The 18,528-nt window shown below is 36.9% G+C and overlaps 2 protein-coding genes across 2 annotated transcripts; one reads left to right on the plus strand and one right to left on the minus strand.

Annotated features, from left to right (window-relative positions):
* Positions 1 to 988: 988 nt before the first annotated feature.
* On the minus strand, positions 989 to 12,305 carry si:ch211-256m1.8 (uncharacterized). Its single transcript, XM_051717726.1, has 4 exons — positions 12,256 to 12,305; positions 8,221 to 8,668; positions 6,796 to 7,194; positions 989 to 6,250 (listed from the first exon to the last, which is right to left on the minus strand). The coding sequence occupies exons 2-4, from the start codon at positions 8,665 to 8,667 to the stop codon at positions 2,336 to 2,338; spliced, it is 4,761 nt and encodes a 1,586-aa protein (XP_051573686.1). The 5' UTR covers position 8,668; positions 12,256 to 12,305; the 3' UTR covers positions 989 to 2,335.
* Positions 12,306 to 15,493: 3,188 nt separating this feature from the next.
* Positions 15,494 to 16,869, plus strand: LOC127452337 (MIEF1 upstream open reading frame protein-like). Its single transcript, XM_051717749.1, has 2 exons — positions 15,494 to 15,589; positions 16,613 to 16,869. The coding sequence occupies exon 2, from the start codon at positions 16,657 to 16,659 to the stop codon at positions 16,867 to 16,869; it is 213 nt and encodes a 70-aa protein (XP_051573709.1). The 5' UTR covers positions 15,494 to 15,589; positions 16,613 to 16,656.
* Positions 16,870 to 18,528: the final 1,659 nt, after the last annotated feature.

Consider the following 18,528-nt stretch of genomic DNA (forward strand, 5'->3'; position numbering starts at 1 on the left):
TTGTGTATGAATATGTGATTATTTATGGGCAATATTTATACACTTATATCTAAAATATATTGAAATATGGCATGTCTAGGCTTAAATTTGGGATGGTTGAATAGTGTTAATGAAATGAATCATCAAAATATATCCTAAACATCAATTTAGGAAGTGGCCCCTTTACCTGAAATTAGTGCTCCTTATCTACTATTTCCTGGTAAAATGGTCCAGCAACTAAATAGCCTATATATAAATGTCAATTAGGTTACTTTGCAAATCACAGCTAATTTTCTTATAGAGACCATTAAATTATAATTCATTATACATCATTATACATATTTGTCTTATTTAAACCTTATTGAAAATTAGCCTGTATAATGTCAGGTCACTTATTTACAATTTTCTCATCCAACCTCTGTAAAATAAATTGGTAATGCCAAAGTTCCTACATGTCAAGTTTAAAATTATTTACCATGATTGGCTGTTCTTACAGGACCTTATCTGGCCCATTTTACCTGATGGCCCAATTTAACTGATTCACCCTACATTAATGCTCTATTTAGTAAAGCACTGAAAATGAATGAATGAAATATATGAGCTAATCTTTTACACATTTTTACTGGGCTGGATGGGTTCTTTGATCGCTGGCACCTCTCAGTAGATCAGACATGACAATAGAACTTTTCAACAGACCTCTGTTTCATCCATTTATCTGAGCATTATAGCAAAATCTGGCCTCTAAAACAGGAGAGATGTCTGCTATGTTGAAGAAAGAGACAATGTTTTTGTCAGTTTGTGAAATATTTTTTAAGTAGCTTGTCCCACGTTATTGTATTCTATGAGAGTGTTTGTTCTGGTCATGAGAATAAAATGACATAGTCAATGCTGAATATTTTTGCCCAGCCCAATGATTTGATTTTCATGCTGTTATGAATTAGGTTTTTCATGGCAACCTCAGTGCTAATGTTGATGATAAACAAATTAAAAGACATTCAAGGTCATTTATTCTGCATTTTATTATTATATTTTGAAAAACATGTATTGAAGTAATAATGAAAAAGGATCTTATAATTAGATTTTTAAATATTAGCAAGACTATTTGAATTCATATAATGTTCAAAGAAAAAGTGTTAAAAAAAGAAGAAGTAAAGAAATAGAGAGAGAAAAAGAAAGGCAACAATGTTTTGATGAGTGCAGTATTTAAACTCAGTAATACTCCCAAAAGACTATCTGTTCCTACAAAATGTTTTCTCTTAAGCCAAAGCAAAGAATAAAGAATAATAACTGTAATAGATACTAATTTACACCAAACAGTGTATCAATCAAATCTATATCAAGGCCAGCTCAAATCTAGGCAAACTGTAATCGTCAGACAATTATAAAACATTTAACCATCTTTAGTGTAGCTAAAATTATTTACACAATATCAAAACTGATATATCCTTATGATTACTAAAACTTCTTGATTTTATTTGGTATTGACTCCATACATTATATGTCAAGCTATAACCCTGCAAGTATTTCAAAATATAAATACCTTGGGCCTCATTTATAAAACGTATGTACGATCAGATTCGATCCTAAATTCAATAGATATGATCCTACATCAAATTGAGGAAAAAATCAGGATTTATAAAGGCAATAATTGATGTAAAAATGTCCTTATGCGTACATCAACTGACAATCGTGCGTATGAAAGTTTTTTTGTGCTCATGCTCCGGTGTGCTAACTTGATTTTTTTTTACTTTTAGTGATGAAAATACAAATAGTCAGTGACTTAATGAATTTATTAATAAATGAGTGAGAACAATTTACATGAACAAGAACGTTCCAATATGAGTCAGAATGTGGTCATATTTAGATTATGCATGCGTAATGTATTTTTATTGTGGATATCTGCTGTAACAGAATATGTATTCAAAATAGCCCTTTCTGCACGTTTCCATACTAAATACATTTTGAGACCTACGAGATAACAGGTGGGTGTAATATATGGTATGTGTCAAGCACATTTTTGGACCGAGGAGGGGGAGAGATTAGAGTTAACAGCCCTTTAAACATATCTAAATCAGTATACAAAGATGGGGGGAAAACACCACAATAGTCTGAAATTTAAAACTTGCCTACATTTTTTAATCAATTCATCCCTCAGTTTACTGTTGTTGAGGACATACTGTAAATAAAAATGAATGATTTGACTATAATACTAAAATGCAGTGTAATCAATGGCAAGAGTAAGCCGAGGAGAATAGCGGGAAAAGAATGTGAATGTTGTTTATACAGAATGTATAATTGAGGCCCCTTGTTTTTGTAGAATGTCCTTGTACATTATATAAAATATGACCAAGACCCTTTAAGGCATGTACTTTTTGGCCTTTAGTCTGGGTATAATTTGCATGTCCCTGACATCACTGTGCTGCAGAAGCCAGCATAAGTATCTCTCTGTGCCCATACCCCATCCACTTGTTGAAAGAGGGATGACTTTACGCATGTTGATGTACCATTTGTATGAGTCTTCAGGTACTGCATGATGATGTAAGGCCTCTCGAACCATGTCAGGTGTGGAGTGACGTTCTCCAAGTCCTACTGTCTCCCCTAATCCAAAGAGAAGGTCAGCTGCCTTGGCTTTGCTCCTGCTTGAACCTTCTACATATGCCTGGTAGAAGGGCACTCCAAGATGATCCATTTCTGTCAGCCAAACAGCACCTCCATACTTCTCAATCAGGACTTTTTCTCCTTTACGGGTTAGTTTTCTGCCAAAATGGGGTTGTCCCTCCTGAACCCACTCGAGGCAATCAGATGAAGGCATTATGTGAATGGCTTGGTCCAGGGTTACTCTTGGAAGGGGTCTATCTAAACTCCTCAGCAGTTCTTGAGCATGGGATAGTGTACCAGCTGCATTTAAGATAATGTTGGAATGTTCCTTTAGCATTGCCTGAGTCAAATGGGCAACATAGTTTTCAGCTATACTCATAGCAGCATCCATGTCACCAAGGAGCTCACACTCAACATGGTAGAACTGGTTGAGATGAGTAGCATCAGGATCCTCCCCTCTGAAACTGGGTGACACATAGTAAGCCCCGGGAAGACCATCCTGAAACCTCAGAAAGTACTCTAATACAAATTGCATCGAGTCAGCCAAATATACATTCTGGCCCAGCATGTTGACAAACACAGGCTCAGAATCTGACCCCAGGCCCATTGGAGAGGAAATTGTGTCAGTTGTGATTGGTGTCAATGCATAAGCATACTTGCATTTATTGTGGAAATACTCTACTGTGCTATGAAACAGAGTGTTTTGGATTTGAAAGAGATTGCGATACCATTTGCTCTTGATGGCTGATGTAGCGTGAGTCTGGGGGTTTTCCCAGGACCGAGAGGGAGTAATTTTTGTGATCTTCATGTAGATCTCTGTAAGGTCCTCTGTGCTGGCAGGGGGACCATCTATAGATGTTACATATCCTGTATAAGTTGAGCAGAACTGAGAAGCCACAGCTGGAGGCTTTAGGCCATTGGACTGAGGTACTAATGGAATCAATTTAGCATGGGCATAGTCGATTTCAAAGCCTTCAAAAATGAGAGCTACACCACGAGCATTTATTCCTCCTTGCACAAGATGAGCAACCTTTCGTGTTGCCACAATTAGGGCTGTGTAATCACTCTCATCCAGACGAAAGATGTCACTGGTAAGTGGTTTTCTTGGTACTAGAACAGTAAGGCCTGGTGCATTTGGAAATGGAGTAAGGAATGCTACATGTTCACTGTCTTCCCAAACACGCCACTGTTGCTCTTCACCGCGGATGATGCGGGGGAAAAGGCCACTATTAGAGGGTTCTCCATGGAAATCAAAGCAAGAAGGGGCATTGGGTGTTGGGAGTCGAGAGCGAATCTTTGCCTGCAACTGGTCAAGATAGGTATCTTCACAACGTGGACCACTTTTGGAGCTACAGTAACCAGGGTCATAAGAATTGAACTCTATTTCCTCTGCTAGGTGAGGCTTCCAGTTGGGTTCTAGGCCATGTAGAGGCAAGACTTTGATGTAAGCAGGCTTGTCAAGTTCTGGCATGGACACAAGGGCACAGCGATGCACACCAAGCTTCTCACATAGTAGATTAGAAACTGTCTTTGCCCCCTGCATCATTGTTATGTAGTCAGGTACCACTAACTGAAAGATGCTACTAGGCCCATTTAGGGTCTTTCGAGTGAGGACCGTGGCTCCTGGGGTCCAAGGATTAGACTGTAAGTGAGCTACCAATTCATCTGTCTCCCAAATTACATTTGAAAAGCTCTTCATAGGCCTCAAAACCTCAGTTCGAGGAATGCCATTGACCATTGAACCAACAAACATCACCCCAGCATTGGTTTCAATAACGGCCTCACCTTGATGTTCAACTGCAATAATTCCAGCACACTTGTTTTCAAGATCATCATGGATTACTTCCCGACAAGCCTGTCTGAGACTGTAACCTCTGAGGTTGTATAAACTGGCTACCTTGTGAGCAACTGTTTGGCGCAAGAATGCATCACCATCGCCAGAGCATGTTACTGCAAGTTTCTCATCAGCATATATTCCTGCCCCCACTATAGCCGTGTCACCTACTCTGCCTTTCCACTTGCCAACTAAACCTCCAGTGGATGTGGCTGCTGCTAACTTGCCCCACTTATCCAGTGCAACTGCACCAACAGTTTGAGGATGGTTATTTTTGCCAGCACCTGACTTCATAATCAACTCCTTGTATCTCATATCAGTGTCAAAGTACTCGGATTTCAGTGTCGTTTCTTTCTCTCCAAGACTGTCCAGAAACTCCTCTGCACCTTCTCCCATCAGTAATGAGTGCATGCTCTTTTCCATAACACAACGGGCTGCTTTTATTGGGTTTTTCACTTTACGAAGGCAAGCAACTGATCCAGAGTTCTTCCCATGTCCATCAACAATAGTGGCTTCCATTTCGTGCTCTCCATCCTTGTTATATACTGATCCCTTGCCAGCATTGAACAAAAAGCAGTCCTCCAATGCAACCACACTTCTTTGAACTGCATCCAGACTACTACCTCCATGACTAAGCACTTGTGCTCCAAGAGTTAGAGCTGTTTGAAGGGCAAATTCGATGACCCCAGTCACCTTGTGATTCAACATCATTTCCTCACCTGCCCCACCATGAATCACCAAAATGAAATCTGGCTTGATTTCATGAGTACTGTCTGAAGCCAGAGAGGCTTGGACCATTGTTTTGTTTTGTTTTTGTCTTTGTTTTTGCTCTGCAACTCTTGCTACATCTTCCACTGGAGATCTGTCTTCGTTGTCTTGCAGTAGACATTCAATGGCTCCCATCTGACCAGCAATGGCGTACCTTAATGCCAGGAGCAATACTACTTTTAGATTGAGCTCAAGTCTTTCTTTGAGGTTTTCCAAGACATTTGCAAAAGTACCCTTTCCATTAAGCACAAGACGTACTTTGTCCTTCCTGCCTAGGTATGTGACAGCCAGCTGATCTGTAGCGTACACGTTACCAACAGCACACTCAACTCCCTCCATCAGATCGGATCCAGTCAAGTAGATGGATGGGCATCCAAAAGGATCCAGAAATTTCTTGAGTGGGTTGTCTTGAGACATACGTCTGCGCAGTGCTGCTATATGAGGCCCTACACCAAGGCCAACTTTTGTGGCTTTTATGAGATTTTTGTGCTCTAAAAAAGCTAGATGAAAGAGATGAAAAAGCTTGTTTGTGTACAGCGGAATGTTGTCTGGACCAATGCAGGATGCCAAAGCTGTAACAAGCTGGAAAGATCCCACAGTGGTTGAGTAAGTGGGATCACAGCGACCATGTTTGAAGTGACGCATGTGAGTTGGTGTCACCATGATAAGGCTAGTAGCTACTTCCCCAAGTGTTTGCCTGAGGGACAGCTGCAAAGTGAAATTAATCCATGCATCATATAAACCTCTGTGACCCCTTAAGGTGGTGAACACATCTGGATAAGATGAAACTTCAAAAGTCAGGACAGATTGGGTTGTATGTAGTAAGCTAGAAGGAGACTGATCTGGTAAGGTTATGCCTTCAAGTGGAATTTTCAGAGGCTTAGGATGAAGCGAACCAGCATTTGAAGGGGGAGATAACTCATTGGTCTGGGTTTTAATTGTTTCTATGTTTTGGGATTCTGAAAGCTGCCATAGACGTTCAACCACAAGTCCAGCTACCATTCCATCCAGGGCACTATGCTCGAACAACATTCCTGCTTGACCATCTTTGAAAACCACCAAGTTTACCACCTGTTGATGAAGAAGTTCAATAGTTTTGTCATCCTGCCATTCTTATCTGAATATTACAGTCAATTGTTTTTTAATCTATAAATCTTGATTTGTTTTTATCTTATTTAAAAAGCATACAAGTATTTTTTGACAAATTCACAAATTATGACGGCAACCTATCAGCAACTTCTAAATGGGGACAGTTCACCCAAAAATAAATGTGCTTTTTCTCATTTACACACCCTCATGTTCCAAATGAAAGTCACCTGTAAATCACTAAAGGAAATGTTAGGCCAATTGTTAGCCACATAGGAAATGATGCAATGAAACTGAATGGAAAGTGAATGGTGAATTAAAAGTGAATCCATTTGTAAGTTGCTTTAGATAAAAGCATCTGCTAAATGACTAAATATAAATGAATGGTGACTGAGGTTAACATTCATTCGAGATTGAAATAACATGAGTACATGATGATAGAATTTTCATTTTTGGATGAACAATTCAGATATAACTACACTGTAATAATTTTCAAAGTGCTAATCATAAAAATCCCCCTTTTTACATACCTTATCATAGTATCTCAAACATTTGCCTTCTCCTTCTCCTAGGCGGACAGCATTGAGTATATCTGCAAGATTAGCTGGTGCTGGGCAATCTTCCAGGGACAGGGCCAGAACTGCGCTCTCCAATATTTGCAGCGATGCTGCTGCTTCGCCCTTTTCTTTTAAGATATTCATTCTTACAGCATGCCAGGCTTGACGATGAAGAGAAGACAGACCACAAATAATAGATGGGTCTTGATCAGGGCTTGCTGCTGGGTGACTCAGTGCATGGACCAATTGGGCATAGATGTTATTGAGAGGTAAAGGAGACAGAGATTCCCCTGAACTTGGTTGCCTTAAAATTTGGATTGGAAATATACCCCCTTGACAAGTCAATATGGCATGAAGGCTGTCTTGGTATATCTGGAACATGAAGGTAAGTAAACATTTCATTAAGGTGAGCAAGTACATCTAAAAATGACTTCATCCTATTGGGAAACAAGTTTACATTTACATTAATGCATTTGGCAGATGGCTTCATCCAAAGCAACTTACAGTGCATTCAGAGTATGCATTAGTTCAGGAGTTTTCAATCTTTTTAATGCCAAGGACCCTCATTTATGATGTTTCCTTTGCGAGGGACCCCTTTTCTAAACTATAAAAGCAGCTACAGTATAAATTTTTATGTACACTGACCCATTTTTACTCTCTGAGGAAAAGTTTTTTTTTCTTTCTTTTTCTTTCTTTCTTTCTTTTTCAAAATTTTTTATTTTATTTTGTAAAATCTTTTAATATTCCCTTTAAAATGTTCTGCAAACCCCATATCATCTTGCGGGGGTGATCCCAGTTTGAAAGCCCTTCCATTAGTTAATAGTTAACAGTTGCATGTGTTGTTGTACACTGTTACATTTACAATAGAGCTGTTTATAAAATCATTACATCAATTTTTAGGCCAACCAAGAAGGCTAATTCACCATGGGTTCTCTCTGGAATTTCCATTGGGCTTTAGAATAGTGTTTTTTAGGTAAAGTTTTTAATGTTAAATGAGACAAAAAAAAAGGTTTGTGGTTAACATTAAATTAAAAGTCATATGGTCATACTTAAGATGTGAATTTTGAAGCTGTTGTGTGCTTTTTAAATGTTATTTGCTAACAAGGTGGTACAAAAGACTACAATGACTACAGCGAATCTCAGATTCGACAATCACGTAAACTTACATCACTGTGGTAGTTGCAATCATTATTTAGTAATTTGTTAGCAACTTAAAAAAAGCTAAGCGGTTTGGAAATTTTAGGTATGACTGTGTATAATTTATGTTGCAGAACAACAACGTGAAAGTCTCAAGTGGCTTGAATTAGAATTATTTTTCAGGTTTAAGAATTACAAACTTAACAGCTCTACTGAAAAAAAAGAAAAAAAAAAAGAAAAAAATCAGGAACATAGTTTCACCTTTAGCTCATCTTGGCTCTTGCCTGGTAGGCGACTAGCCGCGAAAGCCTGTGACTGTTGTGTTCGCTCAGTTGGGACATCACCTTCCACCAGCCAAGGTTCACTGTACAGCTTACCGACCGCCCACAGTAGAGCTGTAGCCCTCTCTATCTGTATGCACTCCCCCTTTAGATTAGTGGAGGGCAGGACGGAAGGGATAGCTGTGGAAGTAGGCAGGGGATCATAGCAGGAAAGCAGTCGCTTTTTGAAATCCTCAGTCACCCAGTTCTCACGTCCAGAGGCATGTGCCTTCAGATGTTCTTGGGCTTGCTCGAGTGCATCTCTCTGCTGATAGAGGGCATATTTAAAGTGTTGGTACTGCTCGGGAATTAAAGTGAGCTGAAGCACCCGGCTAGCCTCTTGCAGAGTAACATCCAGTTCTGGAATGGGATAATCAAGTAGCACCATCCTGAAAAAAAAGAGGACAAGATACAAAAATTTAGTCAATATGATAAAGCTGAATAGACTGTTTTCGAAGACAGTATATGCACATGTTGTTAGTGTATAATACAATGAATAAATGCAAGTGGTATAACTTTAAGCTAAGACTGAAAGATCTCAAACACAAATGTTTATACAGTGTATTGCATTGGATGGGTGTGTAGTGCAGTTCATAAGTCATGTGCAGGGGTGTAAAGTAATTGAGTAAAATACTTAAGTACTATACTTAAGTATTATTATTATTAATTTTTTTGGATTTGTACTTTACTCGAGTGCAATTTAAATGGAATACTTGTACTTATACTTAATTACATTTCCAAAGAAAAAATAGTACTTTTTACTCCTTACAATTTTATTTAAACTTGAAAAGTACTCACTACATTTTTGCAGATAATTTTTTTCATCTTACTGGACTGAAGCTGTCTTTTCACTGCATCCAACAAACGACAGATGACAGACCAAAGGTCAGTCATTTCAAATGGAGTGGGTTCATTTCTGTGTGGAGTTCCGACCATCTGCAGAGGCAGAATTTCGGATCTGATTTGAGCTTCGGATATGTTGAAATATTTGTGCGACTAGACCGTTTGTGACTGACCGACTGAATGTGATGTATTCATTCAAAACTATGAGCACGAACTGAGAAACACTAATGGTTTTTGTCCTAAACTTTATTCTAAACACCTGCTACAGATTGGACAGTTATGAAGTCAAAAATGATCATTCACATAGCAAATATACATATATATAAAACAAAAGGCTTTTGTAATCAAATATGTACATGTCATTTATTTCCTATTTGACTTAATATTTAAATCATCTCTATGAATTTCTACTCCCTATTTGCTGAATTATTATTGTTGTTGTTGTAGTTGTTAGGCAACTATTAATTATAATAATAACTACAAAACCAGCAATGATGATGATGATAATAATAATAATAATAATGGAATCTGAGTAAATATGAATTATTTTATTGAACAGCAAGGTTTGGTAGCAAACCTCAGAAAACAATTCACAAAACCAGCAACATTACTAGCTTTCTCCAAATCTTATTTTGATATTTATTTATTTTTTATTTATTTTTTTATCTTTCTCTATGTCTCAAGGGGCTGGGTGCTCTAACATTGCAATTCGTGAGTGCATTCTTCCATGCAACGAACTTTGCGTGACTGGCAACATTTTTCGAAAATAACATTATGTGGTTCATTACGCGTCTCAGGGCATTTCAGAAGTAAAATTTCCACTGTGTGGCACTAAAAGCGAATGAAATGTTCTCCCAAACAGATGAGGTTTTTAAGGTTAATGTTCTATCAAGATTTAAATCAACAAAGCCGACCTCCCTACCCTAAACCTTAAACATAAACCTAACAAATGTGAGATGAAAAACACAATTTCTGAAGCAACTATGTGATTTTGTGGTGCTTGTATAACACTTTCGGCTCACGTGTGGACTTGTGTGCTCTTCAGGACTCATACCCCAGTGCTTTGTATCGCATATGCAACACTATCAGTTGAGCTACCGTGCAATTTGATCACACTTAAACAAGCTTGTAAAAGTAGTTGGTTTTGTAATGCAATCGTTAAAATGAGTCATGCGCTATAGTAAAAGTGTTTATATGTTTTAAGATAGCATTGTGTGAGGAACAGAGCAAAAAGTAAGTGTTTATGAACGGATAATCTGCCGTTTTACTTGTGATTTGAGTTAAAGGGGATAAAAGTAATTGTTGCTTTAGCGCCTCTAGTGTTCATTTCACCAGGAAATTCATTTAGCAAAAGTGTAGTTATTGTAACATGATTCTTTGACCAGGTTGCGAATGCCACTGGGGGAGAAATATGACAGTCGTTGGAGACAGTAAAAAGGCGACTTAACAAACCAATCGAATTTAACAACATCCTCTCTCACACAGTCTCTTCTCTTGATTTCATTGTAGATGGGAAAAAATTTACTTTTTATTTTTTTAATACTTTTATGTATCTATGTAAAATCCAGGGCCGATTTCTCTTCCCAATCCGCCCCTGTTTAGTACTATGTTTGAATGATTACCACCAGTGCATTGTGGCACATGATTTTTTTTTTTTTTTTTTAAGTTGTAATCAAATAACTTCATTACGTTTCCTTTTCCAGCACAAAAAGTAAGTGGTGATGGAGTGGACTTTGACTTTGCAATCATGTTTCAAAGGAATACAATATATCTAAGGATGAGCACCATGATGTCCCATGCACATACTCCAAATTAACTTCTGTCTCGCTACTTTTTACCATGTGGCCATAATGAGTATAGCATGGTATTTCTAATGCCAGTTGTCATGGGAGTATGTCTCATGCTGCATGACCCTAGTTGTATAATTTGATTTTGGCTAATTTAACCACATCATGCCTCTGTAATTCTGGCCTTTCTTTCTTACATTTATGGGCCCTGATCAAATGGAAGTTCACCCTAAGTAGCTACCTTGATTAGGTGATTAGTGGTCTGCTGAATTTGTTCACTTTGAATTGGTGCAACACCTAAGCAAATAGGTTTTCCAGACAGATAGTCTTTAAAATAAATTCAATGAATAGTGTTACACACAGGTCTGGACTCTGGAGTAATAATATAACACAAAATAAAAAATATGAGATAAAAAAACACAATATCTGTCTTTGCAGATTTACATAATGACATTTTTTTTTTATTTTTGCATTATTAATGACCTGAGAAACATAACTGCTTAGAAATAATACATGGTACATGGACAGCCTCTCCAAAAATATTTTAAGAAATGTTATATTTAGAAATACAACTTTTTTTTATCCCTTTCACTGAGGCAAGGGTTTATTTTTATTAAACTGTATTTGTAAAATGTTCTTTAACAAGTTTTACAGCATTTAATTTTTTTTTTTTTAACAAAAATATAGAGAAAAACAATACAACAACATAATATGTGTATGTATTCTGTTTCTGCTGCATATGTTGAGATTTTAAAATATTTGTGGACCAAAAAAAAAAAATATTTTTTTTAAAAAGTGCTATTATTTTCAGTGTAGCTCTTAGAAAAATCCATTACATTTTCATCTTGAAAATACTGAGTTGGGAGGTGAATGTACTGTTTAAAAAAAAAAAAAAACATAAATTGGAAATATTTACTAAAAGCAAAGGGTAAAATCGTTATATAACTTTATTAGGTGTTAACGACATAGACATAGGCTTACACAACTGTCTGTATCTGATTCATAGTGGAAATGTTCAGGCCATTATCCAATAATATATATTTTACTATACATAGTACTTTTGTTGTACACTAACAAACTAGTGCATTTCTGTGAGTGGTACACTGATTTACAGTAAAAACCTTTTTACTTCATTTCAATGCTATAAAAATAATCATAAAAAAGGTATTTATGTGATATTTTTATTTATCAATACTGTACAAGCCACCGAGTTATTCAAAGTTGAACTGCTTTGGCAGTCAGGTACATATGGTTACACCATTTAATCCATATCAAACAAACATTACATATAAGTTATGAAATATTAAACAACATGAAATTACCAGTATGGAAAATGTTCAACTTACCTCAGGGCTGTAAAGACTTCTGAAGTATGTGTAGATTGGTCAATGTGGTGAGAGCTAGAGTGCAGCAGGTTTTTGTTGCAGTGAATAAACAAGAGGGCAGTAATCTGGACCTAGTGATTCCAATTAAGGAATTTAATTTCCTGTCTCCCAATAGAGGTTGACTGTGTAACAGGCAGATTGCCACACTGACATTCCTTTTCTTTACATGCTAGAAATTAATTACAAAACTTAGTTCAAGACCTGTGATACTACAAGTGTACTTATCTTATTGCTTAGTAAAATCATTAATTCTTTCAAATTTCAGATTTTTGATAATTCTATTTAATTCTAAATATTTGTTCCTAGCATACTTATTTTAGAGCCATTTCTGTATAAGTTGAGCTTTCTAGACTCTCTACATGGAGGCTGCATTTGATTCTTACTAGTATCCTCTTAACATTTTTTGAAACTGTGCATAAAAATGTTCTTGTTATCTACAGTATATTTATCTTCCCAAAAGGAAACTGCAAAATTATTAATTCAATGTATCTCGTGATATCATGCGTTAGTCATGCACATCTTCTTTCTGAATTCACTTCCTAAAATCATTCAAATACCTGCTTCATGTGAATCTTGTCCTTGCACTGCCAGTTGTTAGGCTTAAAGTTGAATTAGCACATTATTGCTTTATAATCTCAAGCATTAGTTTAGGATATCAAAGTATAACAGTTTAGTGTAACTGAAGCATTTGGGTTACTTGTAATGTTTCTGGTGCTCACTGTTATCAGGTTACCTGTAAAGGCTGACATCAGTTGGTGGGAGAGTAATGAGGATGAGTAGTTCACTGACATGGGAACCTACAAAATGTCATGTGACTTATTGTGTGGTGTGGATGTCACTTAGCCTTTGCTTGAGCTTTTGTCATATGTGAGTGTCTCATGGTATCTGAACAAAGAGTGTATTGAGTGTGTTATTCATATGTATCACGTGAGCAAGGTCTAATTGTTTTTAGTGAAATTGCATGTGCTCTTGGTGAACAATAACTGTGATTTATATAGTGCTGCTGGTCACACGTGATCTCAGTGGATGATGCTATAATATACTGTATGTATATATATATGTGTGTGTGTGTGTGTGTGTGTGTGTGAGAGAGAGAGGAACATCTTTTTTAATGGTTTTCAACCAGAGGTCTGTGGATCTGTTAAGATACTGTAGGGGTCCCTGGAAGGATGTAGTTTACACTGGAAAAATGATTTTGTGATGAAGTAAATATAGCAGAAAAGATTAAGTAGGCCTACTTTCTACATTGAATAAGTTAGTTTTAGTGTGAACTTGAAAACATTTCTACAATTGTACTCAATTCAAACATGTGAAAATTAATTCTCTAGTTTATAAGTAAATATTATTTATGATTGTTTGTTATCTTCACAATGCATAATCATGTACCAATCCTAAAGTAGAAAACCATGTCATATGTATTTGCTGTCTGAGTAAATTTCACAGGTAAATGAAATCTTTTTCAAAGCTGGTGTTCCCAGCATGAATAATTAATGAATAATTAATGAGCTTGCATGGTTTCACTTTTTGCAGGTTTATTTACAGCGTTTTTATTGTTAGTTTTGTTGTTATGTTTAAGAACTTCTCGTTTTGTGAATTCTGAAGTTCATTTTCTTCTCAAAATGAACCATTCATGATCAAAAAAATTATCTGTTGATTCTTGCTGTCATTGTGTTTTGTGCAACGTGCGTGCGCAGCTCTGGATCTTTATTCTATCACATTAAAGCAAGGTGATGTTGTCTAATAGATTAAATCTACTGCTACCTAGCATGCATTAAGCTTTGCTGTGGAAGGCTTCTTTGTGTCATGTGCTACATTACTAAGTAGCCTACGTTAAAGGTGTACTAAGTAATTTCTTCCTCATTAAAAAGGTTTAACTCCTAAAAACATGAATTGTAATTTTGCAATATATGTAGGAAATCATGACCACTCACATTAAAATGAAGACTCCAGTCATATCAGTAATCTTATAAAAGCTGTTTTATTCTACATGGAGAGGGTCCGCACATGGGGGCGGCCATGTTAGAATCACATGATCTCAGTAATCCTCCTGTTACTTGACACTTTCACTCATTGATTAAAGTATCTCATGGGTAAATATTATTTTTTCATATAGCTTTATTTAAATTATTCATATTGTTGAAAGAAACAACCTCTTATTATTTTTGGTTTAATACAATTGCTTCTATAGTGTTAAACCATCATTAAACCAATGTAAATAATAATAATAAAAAAAAAGATTAAAGATATTATACAGATTTTACAGAGCATTTTAAACCCTTCGGGACATTTTTGTCTTTTTCATTTTTGTTTTTTTGATCATTTTGTCTGTGTTAATGCCAACAGCATAAATTTAGCAAAAGGTGTGTATTTTGGGGGGATTTTTGATTTTTCAACCTCAGTTCCTATAATACATCTTAATACACTGTGTACACAAAATAGTTACACTCAGGACCTTCAGGACAAAAATGTCCCCATTGAAACCCATTAAAAGTGCAATATTTGATCCCAGTGTCATTAAAGCATAAAATCAAATTCGATGATATTATGCTTTCTTTCTGGAGTCCTGGCTTCAAAATTAAATTTTTTTAAATATTTTCCACAAGATGGCGCCATTTTTCTCATGTTTAGCCTATGGAGCAAATACATGCTTTTTCCCTGTTATCTGTTTGCTGTATTAATAGAGCACTGCAGGCCAATTGAATAAATGGTATGGATGTCAGAGTGTGTTTTGTGTGTGTGTGTGTAAAAAACAACAGTGGCATTATGTAAACAAACTGGGATTTAAAGTGATAAAATCCTGAAAATGAATGAATATTTGGTAGTTATGGTCAGGACTGATGTTGGTTAAAATATCTAAGTCAGTGAAAGTGGAAAATAATATTAATAAATAATATTTTTATGGCCGTTTTTTGACGGGGACATTTTTGTCCTCTGAGTAACTTTTTTTTAAATTATTATTATTGACGCACAAGTGTTAAACACCCTGGCAGTGTCTCGAAACCAAACGAGGTTTCTAGCTGTCTAGACAACATTAGTATAGGAAAGCTTGGAAATATAAGTGCTCAAATATGCTGTCTAGGTAGATAGCTTACTAGTGAATGAACGCTTTGATAGTGCGTGTGAGAGTAAAGTTTAAAATATGTCTTGAATGGCCTTTCATATACTAGACTTCCTTAATACAAACTGAAGGGCGGTCAGTCCGGAAGTAAATTACGTTCTGTTCCGGAGCGCCGTTGAGTGTTCTGCACTGAAGGCTAATCAACCTCCACCCTTGAACTGCTACACACATTCAAACGTGAGTTATGGTGTTTATTAAACATTAGCATGAGTTTATAAAGCCTTTGGGACTCCAGAGGTTTAGAGTATTCAAATATATCCACATTTATAAAAGGTCATTGGAGATGTGGCTAGCTAACCGGTAGCATGTCAATAGCTGCAGCTCTTTTTCATGAATGTCTCTTTTTTATTTATTTATTTTTTTTAATTTTTTTTTTTTTTTACCGATTTACTTGAACTGTTCCCTGTTGGGCATGTTATAAGTCCAAAGTGTAATATATATTCATTTAGACTGATTTGTATAAACATTAGCTGTGGAATAGGCTTTATTGAAGAGAAAATCAGTCGCAGGTGGTGTATTGAAAGCAACTGTCTCCTCAGTGCATCCATTTATGCCAAAAAAAAAAAAAAAAAAAAAAACGTCATGTGTGTTTAAGACTTGAATAAACCACGTGGTCTATACTAAACAGTGGTTTACCCTTGACACCTTTCACAGAGGGACATGAGACATTATTGGTTCAAATAACTTAGTATATTCTGAAGAAAGCAGACTTGCATGCATTGGTTTTGTTAAATTTGTGGTTTTATTTGTATTGTAATAGACACATGTATATGTGGATCATTCCTTGTTTAAAGAGAATTGAAAGGAATTTGGGTGTGACAGCTTTTTTGTGTGTGCTATTTACATATTTGATAACATTAAGACATCATTAATAACCAGAGCACTCACTGCTGTCAATCTCCTTGGTTTCTTATTAGACTTTTTTTTTAAAATAATTATTATTAATAACTGAAAGACATGGATCATGGATTTGCTGGGAAACTACATGGAAACTAGATGGTGACTAAAGACTATTGACTATTTAAAAAAGAAAAAGAACAAGCCCTTTGATATACTGTACCTCGTCCCAACATCCTGATCCCTATACGTCATCTTATAAGCCATTTAATCACATTTAGTTTGTTAGCTATGTAATCCTAACAGTGATGTTGCCTGTCATATTTGGTATTTTTTAATTGGTAAGACATTGTCTTTTTCCAGGTGTGTGCGAGACGTCTTTCTCTGTCTGCTCTGAGCTCTCCCTGATGGGCGTCTGGTCCCGTAGTGCCGTGCTGCAGCTGTACAGAGCGCTGCTCCGTGCAGGGCGACACCTACAGTACACCGACCGCGACTACTACCGGCGCGCTGTGACTCGTGAGTTTCGCCGCTGTCAGACCTTCAACGCCCTGGAAGAGAGGGAGGACGCGCTGAAGAGAGGCCAATTTTTCCTCAGCAGCGGGCTGGGGGGTTTGGTGTAGAAGAGGAGGTGGGTCAAGGCCTTCTGCGTTCATCGTTACCGGACGGTTTGACCACTAGCGGGTACAGAGTGTTGTCTAGGGATGTGGTTTTACTAATTATTTTGTAGTCGAGGACTCTAACCCACAAAAAATGAGTAATTGATTTTCATAAATTAAAAGCTTAGAAACATAGAAACCAATGCTGAAATACTTCCATTTTGACACGAACGCTCAGCGTCTCATACAGTCGAACGCGAGCCTGACAAAATATACTCCATATAACTGTGCACGTATACACAGGTGGTTGGCGCATGCACGCTACTACTGCTACGAGACACCGTACTTTCTCTTCAGGAGTTTCGACCCATAAAGATGTCTTTATATTCCTTCAGACTCGAGTTATACAAATGCAAGTATCTCCAGACCTCCTCATACAAGAGCGCGTGCTCTTGACTTGCACATCCACTGTGGTTGTTTAGAAAGAAAGTCATACACATCTGGGATGGCATGAGGGTGAGTAAATTATGGGAGAATTTTCATTTTTGGGTGAACTATCCTACACACACACACACTGGTCTGATAAGCTTCTGAGTTTCTCGTACTGCTTCGCAGTTTCTTTCCAGCATAAAAGCAGATCCTCGTCCACTGGTTTGCATGACTCCAACAAGAACCGAATATCAATAGAGTAGAATTAAAAAAGAATCAAAATATTACAAGTATTGCTAGTGGAACACTTGGCTTTGCTTTCAAAAGCATATTTTAGCATATCATCTTCTCTCATCTAACACCTCTATGACACACATTAACAGCGCCCCCCACTGGACTCAATTGTAACTGAGATTTGGTTAGAGATTCAGAGGGAAAGTACAGTATTCAGCACTGCTCACGGCCGGCAAATGCATAAAGAAAAATCTATTTGCTTTATTCGAGTAGTGTTTTTAATAGTCGACTAGCTGGTGCAGAATGAGTACTCGTTGATTACTTGTGCAGATCCCAAGTCTTGTCTGTCTTATTTTGTTGTCTAGTTTTTGAGAAATGGTGATCGGTTGGTTTGTGTACCTTGATATTTTATATAAAACTAGGGAATATACACTCACTGAGCACTTTATTAGGAACACCGTGGTCCCAATAAAGTGCCCGACGTGGTGTTCTGCTGTTGTAGCCCATCCGCCTCTAGGTTTGACATGTTGTGCATTCTGAAATGCTATTCTGCTCACTACAATTGTACAGAGGGGTTACCAGAGTTACAGTAGCCTTTCTATTCAGCTCGAAACATTCTGGCCATTTTCTGTTGACCTCTCATCAAGGTGTTTTAGTCCACAAAACAGCTGCTCACTGGATGTTTTTTGTTTTTGTCACCATTCTGAGTAAACTCTAGAGACTGTTGTACTTGAAAATCCCAGGAGATACAGAAATACTCAAACCAGCCCATCTGGCACTAACAATCATACCACGGTCAAACACTGAGATCACATTTTTTTCTCCATTCTGATGGTTGATGTGAATATTAACTGAAGCTCCTGACCAGTATCTGCATGATTTTATGCATTGCAATGCTGCCAAACTATTGGCTGATTAGATAATCACATGAATACGTTTGTGTACTGGTGTTCCTAATAAAGTGCTCAGTGAGTGTATATATAGGGTTCAGTTCAGGATGTTTTGACAGTTGATATGTGA

Source organism: Myxocyprinus asiaticus, chromosome 14 (genome assembly GCF_019703515.2).
Source record: "Myxocyprinus asiaticus isolate MX2 ecotype Aquarium Trade chromosome 14, UBuf_Myxa_2, whole genome shotgun sequence".
Taxonomy (NCBI): Eukaryota; Metazoa; Chordata; class Actinopteri; order Cypriniformes; family Catostomidae; genus Myxocyprinus; species Myxocyprinus asiaticus.

Coding starts and splice junctions, on each gene's coding strand:
- si:ch211-256m1.8 (XM_051717726.1), bottom strand. CDS start 8,667: ATGGTGCTACTTGATTATCCCATTCCAGAACTGGATGTTACTCTGCAA. Junction 7,195..8,220: donor AGAGCCAAGATGAGCTAAAG/GTGAAACTATGT, acceptor TTCATGTTCCAG/ATATACCAAGACAGCCTTCA. Junction 6,251..6,795: donor GTTTGAGATACTATGATAAG/GTATGTAAAAAG, acceptor CTTCATCAACAG/GTGGTAAACTTGGTGGTTTT.
- LOC127452337 (XM_051717749.1), top strand. CDS start 16,657: ATGGGCGTCTGGTCCCGTAGTGCCGTGCTGCAGCTGTACAGAGCGCTG.